This window comes from Danio rerio, chromosome 16, assembly GCF_052040795.2.
Source record: "Danio rerio strain M-AB ecotype USA chromosome 16, GRCz13ab, whole genome shotgun sequence".
In the NCBI taxonomy this organism is placed as follows: Eukaryota; Metazoa; Chordata; class Actinopteri; order Cypriniformes; family Danionidae; genus Danio; species Danio rerio.
The window spans coordinates 48,841,982-48,855,755 of NC_141036.1; the positions used below are offsets into that span (position 1 = coordinate 48,841,982).

General features: G+C 37.6%; 2 protein-coding genes across 3 annotated transcripts in view; both read left to right on the top strand.

Moving 5' to 3' along the window:
- Positions 1-13,774, top strand: part of dpy19l1l (dpy-19-like 1, like (H. sapiens)) — a 754,017-nt gene that overhangs the window by 429,090 nt on the left and 311,153 nt on the right. The window lies entirely within an intron of this gene.
- The window catches only part of rundc3b (RUN domain containing 3b), a 47,683-nt gene that overhangs the window by 21,885 nt on the left and 12,024 nt on the right, over positions 1-13,774 (top strand). Inside the window, 5 exon segments of the mRNA NM_001007416.1 lie at positions 1,136-1,221; positions 4,174-4,263; positions 4,572-4,652; positions 7,379-7,550; positions 10,584-10,741. Coding sequence (NP_001007417.1) covers positions 1,136-1,221; positions 4,174-4,263; positions 4,572-4,652; positions 7,379-7,550; positions 10,584-10,741 — 587 coding nt within the window.

Here is a 13,774-nt window from a genome sequence, read left to right on the forward strand (position 1 = left end):
TGCTGAAATAGGTGCAGTTCTTCAATTTTGTAAACAGTTTGTTTTTAGCAGTAATTTAATGCTGGGCGTGTCATCGTGATTGACAGCTGTAATTGACAGTTTCTCAAAGCAGCGCGTCTGAGCTTCGGCAGAAGACTGAAGTGTTATTATTCGATTTCTGTGTTATTTTACCATGACAAAATGAGTTCAGCAGTAAACTACAGTTTCTGACATACATGATCCTGGTGGAACACTGTTTATTCGCTGAGGTCAGGACTTTTTTGCGGGCTTTATTATTTTGCTGATACACGCCTAGCCACCCAGATGACAAAATACACTCAGACCAGTTCGGCTAGATTCTCGCCTGCCGGAGACTTACCCCTCAGAGCTCAGACTGACTACCTCTGCTGGACCTACTCCGGATGCCTGGACTCACTGCTCGATTCCAGCCTGAGTCAATCGAGCCAGATGCGGCGGCCGAGCGAGCAGGCGCTGCCGCATGCGAGGCGGAATCAGCCCGCGACGCCGCGAGTAGGCTATGCGCTGCGGCCCGGAGCTGGCGCGATTGAATATAAAAAACCCTCATATTTGTTAACGTTATTACATCCATCTGTGTTGATATGACAGCAAACGCATGCTGAGAAGTTCAGGGGGCGTGGTTGATTTTACATAAAGCGTTTGGTTGGAAGCTCGACTTTTCGCGGCTCCTCCTCTGGCTCCATCAGACAGTCCTTCTGCGCATGTCAAGGCTCCAATTTCAGCAGTCTTTTGCAACAGTTTGTGCCCGTCAAGCAGGCGTTTTGCCCTCAAGGCATTCAATGGGAAAAGGGGCTGTCGCGTCGTCCATATTTTTTACAGTCATTGATCCAAAAGCAATCACTTCGGTTTTCTCTTTGTTTAACTAAAGAAAGTTTTGGCACATCCAACTGCTCATTTCATCAATGCATAATACTAAAAAAGACTAATAGGATTATTAAAAAGACAATGAAAGAGATTTAATTATTTAAATTTAATTATTAGTTTTAATTAAATTTTTATTATTATTAAATAGTAAACGAATATAAATTAAAATACAATACACAACTTTACATTTATTCAGATGCTTTGTAATAATGTTTCTTTTCTCTTTCTCTTTCTCCCTCTCTTTCTCTCTTAGGGTCGAGCCTGGATTAGAGTGGCGTTAATGGAGAAGCGTTTGTCTGAATACATTTCTGCTGCTCTCAGAGACTTCAAAACTACAAGGTATCTTTACTCTGCACTCAGAGGCACAGCGAGACTCTTATGTTTGATTGCAGGCTGATTGGGATCGGTTATTTTTATGGATATCTCTTTACAGCGCTTGTTTGATTGTTTAAACTCTGAGACATCGCTGAAATAAACACAGCATTATATTATAAATTAAAAAAAGAATCAAGAACTGCTTTTTATTATTTTGCTTGCATTTTATACTGCTTTCTGAGGTCCATTTATGAAGTTAAATTTTTTTTTATTTAAAACAATAATGAAATTATTGTAGGTGACTCAGTGGTTAGCACTGTCCTCTCACAGCAAGAGGGTCGCTGGTTCGAGTCCCGGCTGGGTCAGTTGGCATTTCCGTGTGGAGTTTGCATGTTCTCCTCATGTTTGTGTGACGTTCTCCCAGTGACTTTTTCCCAAAGGGTGCTTTGGTTTCCCCCACAGTCTAAACATGCGGTATAGGTGAATTGGATAAACTAAATTGTCTGTAGAGTGTGTGTTTGTGTGTGTGTGTGTGTGTGTGTGTGTGTTTGTCTGTGTTTTTGTGTGCGTGTTTGTGTGTGTGTGTGTGTGTGTGTGTGTGTCTGTGTGTCTGTGTGTCTGTGTGTGTGTGTGTGTGTGTGTGTGTGTGTGTGTGTGTGTGTGTGTGTGTGTGTAAGCGGGGATGTTTCCCAGCTGGAATGGCATCCACTGCGTAAAACATATGCTGGAATAGTTGGTGGTTAATTCGGCTGTGGCGACCTTTGAAAGTCGAAGGAAAATGAATGAATGAAAGTAATAAACTATTGTCTGATTGTAGACCAGAAGTAAACAACCACTAACATGATTTGCTAGCATTTTTAGATATTTAAAAATGTCATATTCTTTGCTTCTGATTAGTGTAAAAGGACAGTTTCACTGATGTAAATGTGTGCATGTGTGTTTGACATGATTTACATATGAGATGTTTATAAATCTAGAACTCCTTTATTTTTATAAAGTCCTATAATTACAAATGTTAATACATGCATACTTAAATACATATATTTAAAGTCTGCATGAACCGGACGCTGTGACCATTTATTATAATTCTGTTTCATTTGCGTGACACTGTTCCCAGAGAAATAGAATAATAAATGATAACGCAGTGGGCGTGGCTTGTTTTTTTGTACTCCTAGCTGATTGGATGTAGTAAAGTAAGCTTTTCATTTATAAATACCGGGTTTCGGTTCGAGTTATTACAACCTCCTCCTCCTCGCCATTTCTGTTTGTTGTCATAACTGACAGTTGGAGGGGCGTGGTTAAGTATGTTAGCCACGCCTAATACCTAAGACAGACATAATCTGAGAATTTAACTGGAAACAAACACGTTGCTTTTTCAGATTTTAGGTCTAGATCGTATGGCCAAACCATTAATTTTTTCTTAATGACATGCACAGATAAATTGTTCACCACAAAATTACAAATTTGAGCTAACAAAGTCATATGGTTAGTTTTGATTTCATTTGTTCTTCTAGTTCACTATTTAAGGTCTGAAAACATGTAATTTATTTGTTATGGATTTATAGGTTGTTTTCACATGACATCATTGACGATACGTGAAATTCAGATGGAGGGCAATAAGTGATTCTTCTACATAGGAATCGATATCAGAACGTCGAAATCTTTCTGTTTTGTGTTGTTTATAATTGTTTAAACTGGCTATAATAAGAAATGCAGAACAGCTTTTATAGAACACCAAAGGTTTTTGCTCATAAACAGGGGAAAGCTCAAGAACTGGCTAAAAAATGGAAGAATGTAGTAAAAAAAAATTCAATACATCCATGTGTACAAACTTTTTTTGAAGACGATAAATCATTTGACAGCACAAATAAAGATTATATACAGGCCTAGCTATGTGTTTAAATATGTTCATGTGTTATATAAAATCAGAAACACCACCACACTTATACAAAATCCAGGAGAATATAAATAATGCACCCTGCCATCTAATCGCAATGAAATCTCCATCTTGTTTCGTAATAATCCAAGTCTTTACTGGTGTTTTGGCAGAATAAACTGCCGTAACGTTAACATCTATATGCGCAGCATCGGTGAATGTTTGGTGTCGGTGACTGAACAAAAAAGAAATGCAACCCTTGCAACAAAAATTGACGGTTATTACTGTGGATTATATCCCCTTACAAAAATAAATAAATAATAATGTAGACTATGCGTCCACGCTTTTGTATGCTTTCATCTGTTATCGTGATGTCTGGAAGATATCCACATGGTGGAAAAACTATAGTCATTTATAATAAACATGTTTTTGAATCACATAATAAAGTATGTAATGTGTAACTCTTTGTTAACGAATGCTACAGAATATTGTGTATATTATATAAGGTGTAGTATAAACTGATAAACTCTAATAAGTACTGTAATGTTAGTGTAAACTGTGCTGCATTATGATGGTGTCTAATTATAGAAACTGAAGCCCATTGAATAATTTGCTTATTACTACTGTTGTGTTTTACCACAGCAACAATATAAGTACTATGACAATAATTAATAATTATTAAGTAATTATCTATAGTATAAGCTTCCAAACACTAGTATTTACTATAGTATTTTTTCATGTAACGTAATAGCTTACACAGTATCTACCGCCTCAATGACATGCAAATATACTTTAGTTTAGTAGAAAAACCGCCATCTTCATGATATAAGGATCATGCCCAGCATATGTGCTTAGTTTCTATTTGTATCTCCTTAGAAATATGGTATAAATTGCAAAACTACCTACTTTCCTCCGTCTCTCATTCAGTTTTTTACTCCCTGCCCTCCACAACCAAGTGATTTCAAACAACCTATTGTCATTTTCTGCAAATAAATGCTCTAAATCAAAATAATCTTATTAGAAATGTTAAAGCACATTGATGGAAGCTTAAATGCAGCTCAATATAAAAAAAAATCTTTCATCTTGTGTTTGTCTGCCAGGAGGTTTTACGAGGAGGGGGCTCTACTTCTGGGGGAGGAGGCTGGGCTTCTGGCGGACACCCTGATTGGCCTGAACACCATCGACTTTAGGTATAATCATATTCATTCACTTCCTGTCTGTTGGCGACCGTGACATTCAGCAGAGGCACCGCAGGACAGGATGACGATCATTCACTATATGGGTGGCGCTCGATAAACACCTGCTGATACGAGCCACACGCTCATGTACTCTCTCTCTCTCTCTCTCACACACACACGCACACACACACACTCTCTCACACACAAATATAGATAAGCAACCTCCTAAGGTTCTGTTGGATCATCACATCCAATAATATATTTCATCAGACAAAGTGCATTTGTTGGCCCATGCTGAAACTATCCTCTTTGATTGACAGCTTCTGCCTGAAGGGGGAGGGGCTTGATGAAGGCTGTCCCGTGGTCATCGACTACACACCTTACCTTAAATTCACTCAAACGTAAGCTTGTGCTCATCAATGCTGCTTTTATTTCATCATATTAGTATTTTAATCATGTTATTAATATAATATAGTTTAAGGTTCCTTTAGCACAAAACTAATAATAAACAGCACAATTATTACAGGATTTATTCATCTCTGTTTAGGTTAATGCAAATACAGTCATGCATTGTTAGCTCTTGTTATGAGCTAATGTTACTAGCACAATTTTGGATTTTAATAATGTATTAATGGAGTTTGCATGTTCTCCCTGTGTTGAAGTGGGTTTGCTCCGGGTGCTCCCGTTTCCCCCACATTCCAAAGACATGCGCTATAGTTGATTTGGAATCACTAATTTGGCCCTAGTGTATAAGTGTGTGTGTGTGTGTGTGTGTGTGTGTGTGTGTGTGTGTGTGTGTGTGTGTGTGTGTGAGTGAATGATTGTGTATGGGTGTTTCCCAGTATTGGGTCGCAGCTGGAAGGGCATTCGCTGCGTAAAACATATACTAGAATAGTTGGCGGTTCATTCCGCTGTGGGGACCCCTGATGAATAAGGGACTAAGCCGAAGGAAAACGAATGAATAATGCATTATTAAATGTTGAAAAAAGATCAATGAATGCTGTACAAGTATTGTTCATTCTTGAGTCGTTTTAGTAAATTCCTAAACTAACATGAACCTATCGACTCTTACTGTGTGTCCAAATTGTTATCACAATATACCATTTTATTGATTTATTTAATTACTGCAGAACCAATGAACTAATTAATTACTACTAAAATCAGCTTTGCTTTTGTAGTGATTAGTTGCATTTTAAAATCTGTAAAATATTATGTTGTATTTATAGACTTGACTGCTATATGAAATGATCATGTGTAAAATCATAAATCAAGCAGATGTTATGCTTAAGAAGCATTTCAGATCATATTGAAAACTCATTGTTGGCTAAAACCCTGATGCATTTTTCATAATTTTGTAATATTTTTAAAGGGCACCTATGATGAAAATCAACTTTTGTAAGCTGTTTGGACAGAGCTGTGTGTATGTTCAGTGTGTCCACAGTCATATTGGAGTGAATTGTGAATTTTCTTAGTGAATCTTTCTTAGTGGCCACATAAGTGGACAGCAAATTTTAGCTCTTAAGTGGCTATTTAAAATACTTTAAATGTTTTATATTTTGTTACAAACATACAGAGTCATCCTGCAACTGTTTTGCAGTATAAGAAATGTCCCAAACACTATTTTTAACTGTTCAAAATGGGCAAAAAAAGAAGTGTTTTTACCCTGTGATAGTCAAAACATGTTCAAAAAAATAATATGTCTTTAATGCATTAAAAAACAGTCAGGAAAAAAGTGTTTTGTGTAAATTTGGACCACGAGTCCACATATATGTACATAATTTTTCTCAATAAGTACATCTTATCAAAAGATGATACTTAGGTTTTATTCTAATTAGGTTCCAATAACCCCAAATAGCAAAGAGAAATAAAAAATGCATATAAAACCCACCATTGATTGATAGGCACCATGTTTCAATAATATCATGTATACACAGGCACGTGCACACATAGGGCTCAACCTGTGCAGTGCACATGCCCTTTTTCGTCAAGGATAGAAAGTGCCCTTCCAAAATGATCTGAAGTGCCCTCGCTCCACCCAACAACCATTCTCCCCCCTCTTCAAGTATTTCATCGTACACATGCCTCTTGGAATGTCTCTGCATGTGCCTGTGTATACACATGTCCACAGAACATTTTTTTGCAAATAAACTGCCATTAAAACATTTGTTACAACTCTCTGTGATTTTTATAAGTTTAAAACATTTTTAAAACGGTGCATGTTTGTAATAAAAACCAAAAAACGCGATCTAATTCTTAACCGATATAATCACCTTGGCCGCATGCTGTCAGTAAATGCTAATATGTGTGTGTGTGTGTGTGTGTACTGCAAACGGCAATTTTTGACTAATGAGCTGTATTTCAGCTTCATCCAAGTCTGTCTCTGTCACTGTGCTGTTTATCTGAAATAACTTGTGATGAGAAACAGACACGCTTGTGGGAACGATGGGCGGGGAGAAGCAGCTCATTTGCATTTAAAGCCACAGGCTACAAAAACAGCTACACTGTACAGCAAAATTGGCAGATTCTGGAGACTATAATAAATAATCTGATGGGTATTTTGAGCTGAAACTTCACTTGCACATTCTGGAGACACCAAAGGCTTATCTTACATCTTGCAAAAGGGGTAAAATAGGTGCCTTTTAAAGAATAACATGAACATTCGAATAGAAGAATTGCAGTTCATAATTTTCTGTATTTTCTAACAACATGTAGTCTGTGTCATGGTAATTATCTTTCACTTAATCCATTTCATATAAGAGTGCTACATAAAGGCATGTAATATATTGTATGATGTTATATTGAAAATATGTTATTAAATATCAAGCGATATCAAGAGATAGTTCACCCCAAAACCTTTATAAGCTTCTTTCTTCTGTTGAACACAAAGAAGTTAATATTTTAAAGAAGGCTGAAAACCTGTAAGTTTGTCCATAGTAGGATAAACAAACACTATGAAAGTCAATGGTTACAGCTTTCCAGAATTTTTCGAAATATCCTCTTATGTGTTCAAAAGAAGAAAGAAGCTCATAAAGGTTTGAAACATGTAAATGATGAATATGAATTTTTGGGAGAACTATCCCTGTAAAGCACATGGTTAAATCTCATATATTGAACATGTGCGCTGTAGTTCTGACAGTATCAGCAGTGATGAAGAGGAGATGAGGACGCTGGGCAGCAGCGGCAGTGAAGCAGGAACTCCTGAATCCCACATGGCTGCCAGTCTGATGGCGGATCAGAGCAGCTGGTTCAGCAAGAGCAAGAGGCTGGAGCAGAAATACAGAGTCGTGCTGGAACAGAAGGTCAGGACCACTGCTTATCAGATTGTTTGAGTGTGTGGAGAGAGAACTGTGTGTGCAGAATGCTGAACTTCTGTTTGCAAAAAAAAGGAAATATCATATTGTATAACCAGAGAGCACCGTAAACTTCCCTGTCCTTCTGTTTTGGCTTTCATTGGCTGTGAAGGAAATGTGTCTTTCAGGCATCCTGCATTTAGAAATCTGTGTGAATTCACTATTTTAGTGGCTCATGTATTATCATAAATAAGTCATAACTGTCATATATATATATATATATATATATATATATATATATATATATATATATATATATATATATATATATATATATATATATATATATATATATATATATGTGATACAAATTTTTACACTCACCGGCCACTTTATTAGGTACACCTTACTAGTAATGGGTTGGACTCCTTTTGACTTCAGAACTGCCTTAATCCTTCATGGCAAAGATTCAACAAGGTACTGGAAACATTCCTCAGAGATTTTGGTCCATATTGACATGATATCATCACGCAGTTGCTGCAGATTTGTCGGCTGCACAGCCATAATGCGAATCTCCCATTCCACCATATCCCATCGTGCTCTATTGGTTTGAGATGCGCTTTATGACATGGTACATTTCCTGCTGGAAGTAGTCATCAGAAGATGGGTACACTGTGGTCATAAAGGGATGGACATGGTCAGCAACAATAGTCAGGTAGGCTGTGGTGTTGTAACGATGCTCAATTGGTACTGATGAGCCCAAAGTGTGCCAAGAAAATATCCCCAACACCATTACACCACCACCACAAGCCTGAACCGTTGATTCAAGGAAGGATGGATCCATGCTTTCATGTTATTGTCGCCAAATTTACAGCCGAAATCGAGACTCATCAGACCAGGCAACGTTTTTCCAATATTCTATTGTCCAGTTTTGGTGAGCCTGTGTGAATTGCAGCCTCAGTTTCCTGTTTTTAGCTGACAGGAGTGGCACCTGGTGTGGTATTCTGCTGCTGTAGCCCATCTGCCTCGAGGTTGGACGTGTTGTGCGTTCAGAGATGCTCTTCTGTATACCTCGGTTGTAATGAGTGGTTATTTGAGTTACTGTTGCCTTTTTATCAGCTTGAACCAGTCTGGCCATTCTCCTCTTACCTCTTGCATCAACACGGCATTTGCTCCCACAAAATGTCTGCTCACAGGATATTTTCTCTTTTTTGGACCATTCTCAGTAAACCCTAGAGATGGTTGTGCATGAAAATCCCTGTACATCAGCAGTTTCTGAAATACTCAGACCAGCCCGTCTGGTACCAACAACCATGCCACATTCAAAGTCACTTAAATCACCTTTCTTTTCCATTCTAATGCTTGGTTTGAACTGCAGCAGATTGTTTGGACCATGTCTACATGCTTAAATGCATTGAGTTTCGGCCCTGTGATTGGCTGATTAGAAGTTTGGGTTAATGAACAGTTGGACAGCTGTACCTAATAACCTAATAAAGTGGCCGGTGATATACATATATTACGCAAGTAAAAATGATAGAATTTATAGCAATTAATCTTATAATTAATCTTATTAATCTTATATATATATATATATATATATATATATATATATATATATATATATATATATATATCCACAGAAAATTAATAATGATGATAAAAAACACTGACCCTGTACCATTTGATCAGTTGTGTATAGACTGATCGCTGAATTTATATTACTAATTAAAATTTTAGTTTAGATATAGTTACAGTAGGAAATGAACAACATGTTTTCATGAAACATTCTTTAAAGGGCCATGACACCCCCCACTTTCGGTTAAAGTCTACTTCAGATTTTTTTCAAAAGATGCATGATTAATGGGCGTGGAGCTCCGCGAGCATAGGGCAGGAGTGGGCGTGGCCAGCAGGGGAGAAGGGGAGCGAACAACTGTTGATGTCAGTTAGCTCACAAAATGAGACAAGCCTTGAGGAGACGCATGAGTTTATAGTTCACAAAGTTAAAATGCAAAGAAATGAACAGTGATTTAGTGCCCTGCTACATTTGTTATTCGTTATTTCAAATACACATAACCACAATTTATATCATTATAAAGATAAATGTGTTCATGTAAACCCTGACCAAAGACTTCTCCCTCAATCCCCGTATCCAGCAGACTCAGTGCAGCAGGTCTCCTGACCTGTCTATTTTAACAGTTAGCCCTGCTGGTAATCTGGAGGATTTAGGCGTACACAGCAGCACAGTGATGTGTCTGAATGTGAACGAACTCCTGATAAAAGACAGCGTCCGCCATTCTCTAATTCTCGTGCTGCTCTCCCGACAAAAATGCTAGCAACACACTCACACAGCTTTGCTGTATGATCGGCCCTGACAAGATCGCGGGGGAAAACATGCAACAAACCCCGTGGATCATGGAAACAAACACATATGAGACTTCATAAACTGTCGGTCTGTGTCTCACAGCTCGGGCTTGACTCTGGCAAGTCTGGCAGGTCTGATGAATAATTAAGCAGCCGGCTCTTCTCATAGGATAAGAAAACCTCGCTATGAATAATAATGAGAAACCGACGCGTCATCATTGCACTTGCAGTTCTGCGCTACGTCACCGATTTTGATCGCGCCCCAAAAATCATTTTAAACCCGGAAGCTGAAATTAGCTGACAAAAGCACAAAATTATCCAGTTTTCCCCACAATTAAAGCTGACAGGTGCTAACATCGTCTTAACTGATGCTCAACACACACAAATCTGTTAATATATATAAAAAAAAAGTTCTCCAGGGTGTCCTGAACCTTTAATACTTAGTATTCTAGTGAATTTTGGCACAAAAGAAAAATCTATAATTTTGACCATACAGTGGATTTGTCACTAATGCCAAAATATACCTGTGAAACATAAGAAGGTTTTGTGTTCCAGGCTCGCATATTAAATATCTGACAGTCTGCAGTTTAGGTCATGTGTTCTGATGGCTTCAGTCCTGTGTGTCATATATATGAGATGTTCCTGTATAAGTCTCTGACGTGAGCTGTTGTGATTTTGTAGGGTTATCTGGAGGAGCTAGTGCGTCTCAGAGAAGCTCAGCTCTCTGAGTCTGTCTCTCAGAATAAAGCTCTGCTGCAGCGGCTCACCGACACCGAGATCAGCCACAAACTGGAGAAAGAGCAGCTCGAGATCATCATACTGGAGCTGCAGGATCAGCTGTGAGTCTCAAACACTGACACTATTAATCTAGAGCAGGGGTGTCAAACTCAATTCCTGGAGGGCCGAAGCCCTGCACACTTTCTGCCTGAAGGACTCAATTAGTTTGATCAGGTGTGTTTAATTAGGGTTGGAACTAAACTGTGCAGAGCTGCGGCCCTTTTGGAACTGAGTTTGACACCTGTGATCTAGAACATAATCAAATCAGGTAGGAACATAAACACTCCCAAACCTTTAGTGCTGAATGCAGTTTGCAAAGAAGTATTGAATAGAATGTGTCTATTTTGCTAATTGCTTTTTAGTTTTTGTTTTATTATAAGTTTTTCTTCTTAGCTTCAATTAGTCTATTTCAGTTTTAGTTTTTAAAAATATGTTTAAAATTTGTACAGATGTTTCTATCACACGCTAAGTCTGTCTGTAAGCACTCAGTCCGTATTTGGTCATTGCTGTTCTTAATTTGCTGTCCTTTACTGCGCTCAGAAATGTTGCTGTTGTTTAATACCTTTTTAGGTCCAAGTTACATTCAGTTAAACAATAAACACAATAATATACCAAAAGATACAATTAAACACCGTATGCCTCTTCAGAATGGAGGTGAATACATTTACAATCCGTATATCCAGCATTTTACATCCTGATGCACAGCTACCATTTTCAAAATAAACGTCCCACATAAATATTAAGTAAATGCATCCTGGCGCATGCATATTAATGATACAGTGCGCAACATATCAGTCTGTGTTTTGTCTGATGAAGTGATGTGACCGCTCTTATTATTAGACTACTCCTAGATATACACAGGTTTTCTTTTTAGGGCATAACTGAACAATAAGAGTTCAGTACATGGAAATGACATATAGCATGAGCCTAAAAAAACAGTTTCCTCGTTTTATGTAAATCAAAGCAGAGCTCATGAATAGAGCTCATTTAGACCCTTCCAAATATGGTCAAAATGGATGTTTTCATTCTAAGGGTAATTCCTGTGCTTATAAATGAGCTTATAAAACTTTTCTGGAGAATTTTTATACGTACACAAGCCAAATACCTACTGTGTAGATCAACATAGTCAATTTATTGAGTCGATGCACTCTAGGGCACCTTTAAGGCCAACAATAATAATTCAGGCTCAAATTAAGTTTTATAAACAGGAAAAATCTGATATTTGTGGAAAATAATCATATAGGGTAGTAAAATAGATTCCTGACTTTTTTTTTTAGAGAGACCTTTACATGCAAGGCATTCTGGGATGTTGCAGATTTGCCACATTGGCCCAGTGTGGTAATTAGACACTGACGACTGAATATGATATGAACAATAACTTTTTATATACAACTTTTTAAACAATGTAACAAATTGCTTTTCTGTGGGAGAACAACAACAAAAACAATATGGGATCCCAATCCAATATCTCAAATCCTCTTTGAGTAGGTCATGTTTCCAAGTCACTTTGTCATGTGGTACTCCAAGAAACAGTTTTTGTCTTTTGTGTCATCTGGTGTGCAAGTGGGGAAACTGTTTGTTGCTAATTGACAACCTCCTGCAAGTCCTGAAGTGGTACTTCTGAGTAAAAAAACTCATAAAATATGTATCTGGAGTAATAAAGTAGTTAATTTTTAATTGTTGCAAATCTGCAACGCCTGCCTTGAGAGGGATAAAATGAATTGTGGTTGGTTGCTGAATATGATTATGGATTTTGTGCTAAATTCCTGCATGCAAAAGTGGCACAGCTCTTTATTAAATTTGCTTATGTATGCATGATTAATGTTCATATAAATGTGCCGTTGCAGAAGACGAAAGGTTTGTCTCGCCTTAAAGAGATTTTTTGCAGCGTGCTCTCATTTATCATGCAGATATTATGCTGCTCATCTATTTTGAAGAGCGGTTAATCTTCAGCGTTTTGCGAGTGTCAGTGCGGATGATGTCTGAATGCGTTTCTCGGCTCATTCTGTCAGACAGCTGGAGTTCACGGTTCAGCTGAGCTCTGGAGAGACGTCACAAGCTGAACCAGAGCCGGGTTTCTATAGAGACTGACGCAAATAACTTAATAGATTATTGCAGCATGTAAGCGGAGAGAGGATTTGATCAGATGGAAGGGAGGAGTGTAATAGAGACTGATGGCAGGACAAAGAATCTGATTGTTTTGTGACTTTTTTTTTGGCTATTGTTCTTGTATATTAAACTGATTGTGTTGTGAACAATGTGTCAAGTATTTAAGAGACCAACAATTTAATTTGTTGTTGTTCCTAATCTTGATTCTTTAGATGAACACTAAAGAAGATATTTTGAAGAATGTTGGTTAACCAGAAATTTAATGGTAACCATTGATTTTTATAGTTGCAAAAATAACAAGCGGTTGGAAAATGACAGAATTTTCGTGTTTGAATAAATTGTACAAACTAATTATACAACAATTAACAAGCAATTGGCTAGATAAGGGTATATGTGTACATAAATGTGGGTTAGTATCGTTTCCCATGTTTTAGTATGCCCCCAATTTTAGTATGTAAAATGTTTCAGTATTGACCTTATTCTCCGCAGACGAGCGGGCGCTGCCATTTGAATCTTTTTGGCACGAGACTTCCGGTCTCAATCACTTCCATTCATTTTTAGACATTAAAAACTGCTCGTTTCGCTGTTTGATGTTGCAAACTGATATTTTCTTGTTATATTATTCTACTTGGTCTGTATAGTTATGCAAACATTTGTTTGGAGAGCAAGTAGTTTGACCGTTTTTTGCCGTTTATTATTCCTTGTCATTTCTCCCATAGGCGACTGAAACGGAAGTTCTAAGACAATCGTGAAAACAGGCGCACTTCCGCATTTTAGAATAAGGTCAATACCAAAAAGGTTTTAGTATTGTTTGTGTTTATGCAAATGAGACAAGTGTGGTGCTAATCAACAAGAGGAGACACCAATAACGGTCCATACACCATACTAATCAAGCAAAACATCTGTTTATTGCTGGTACACACAGCTGGAATCAATTATCACAATAATAATCAATAATCATGAATCATACTCATGAACATCATTAA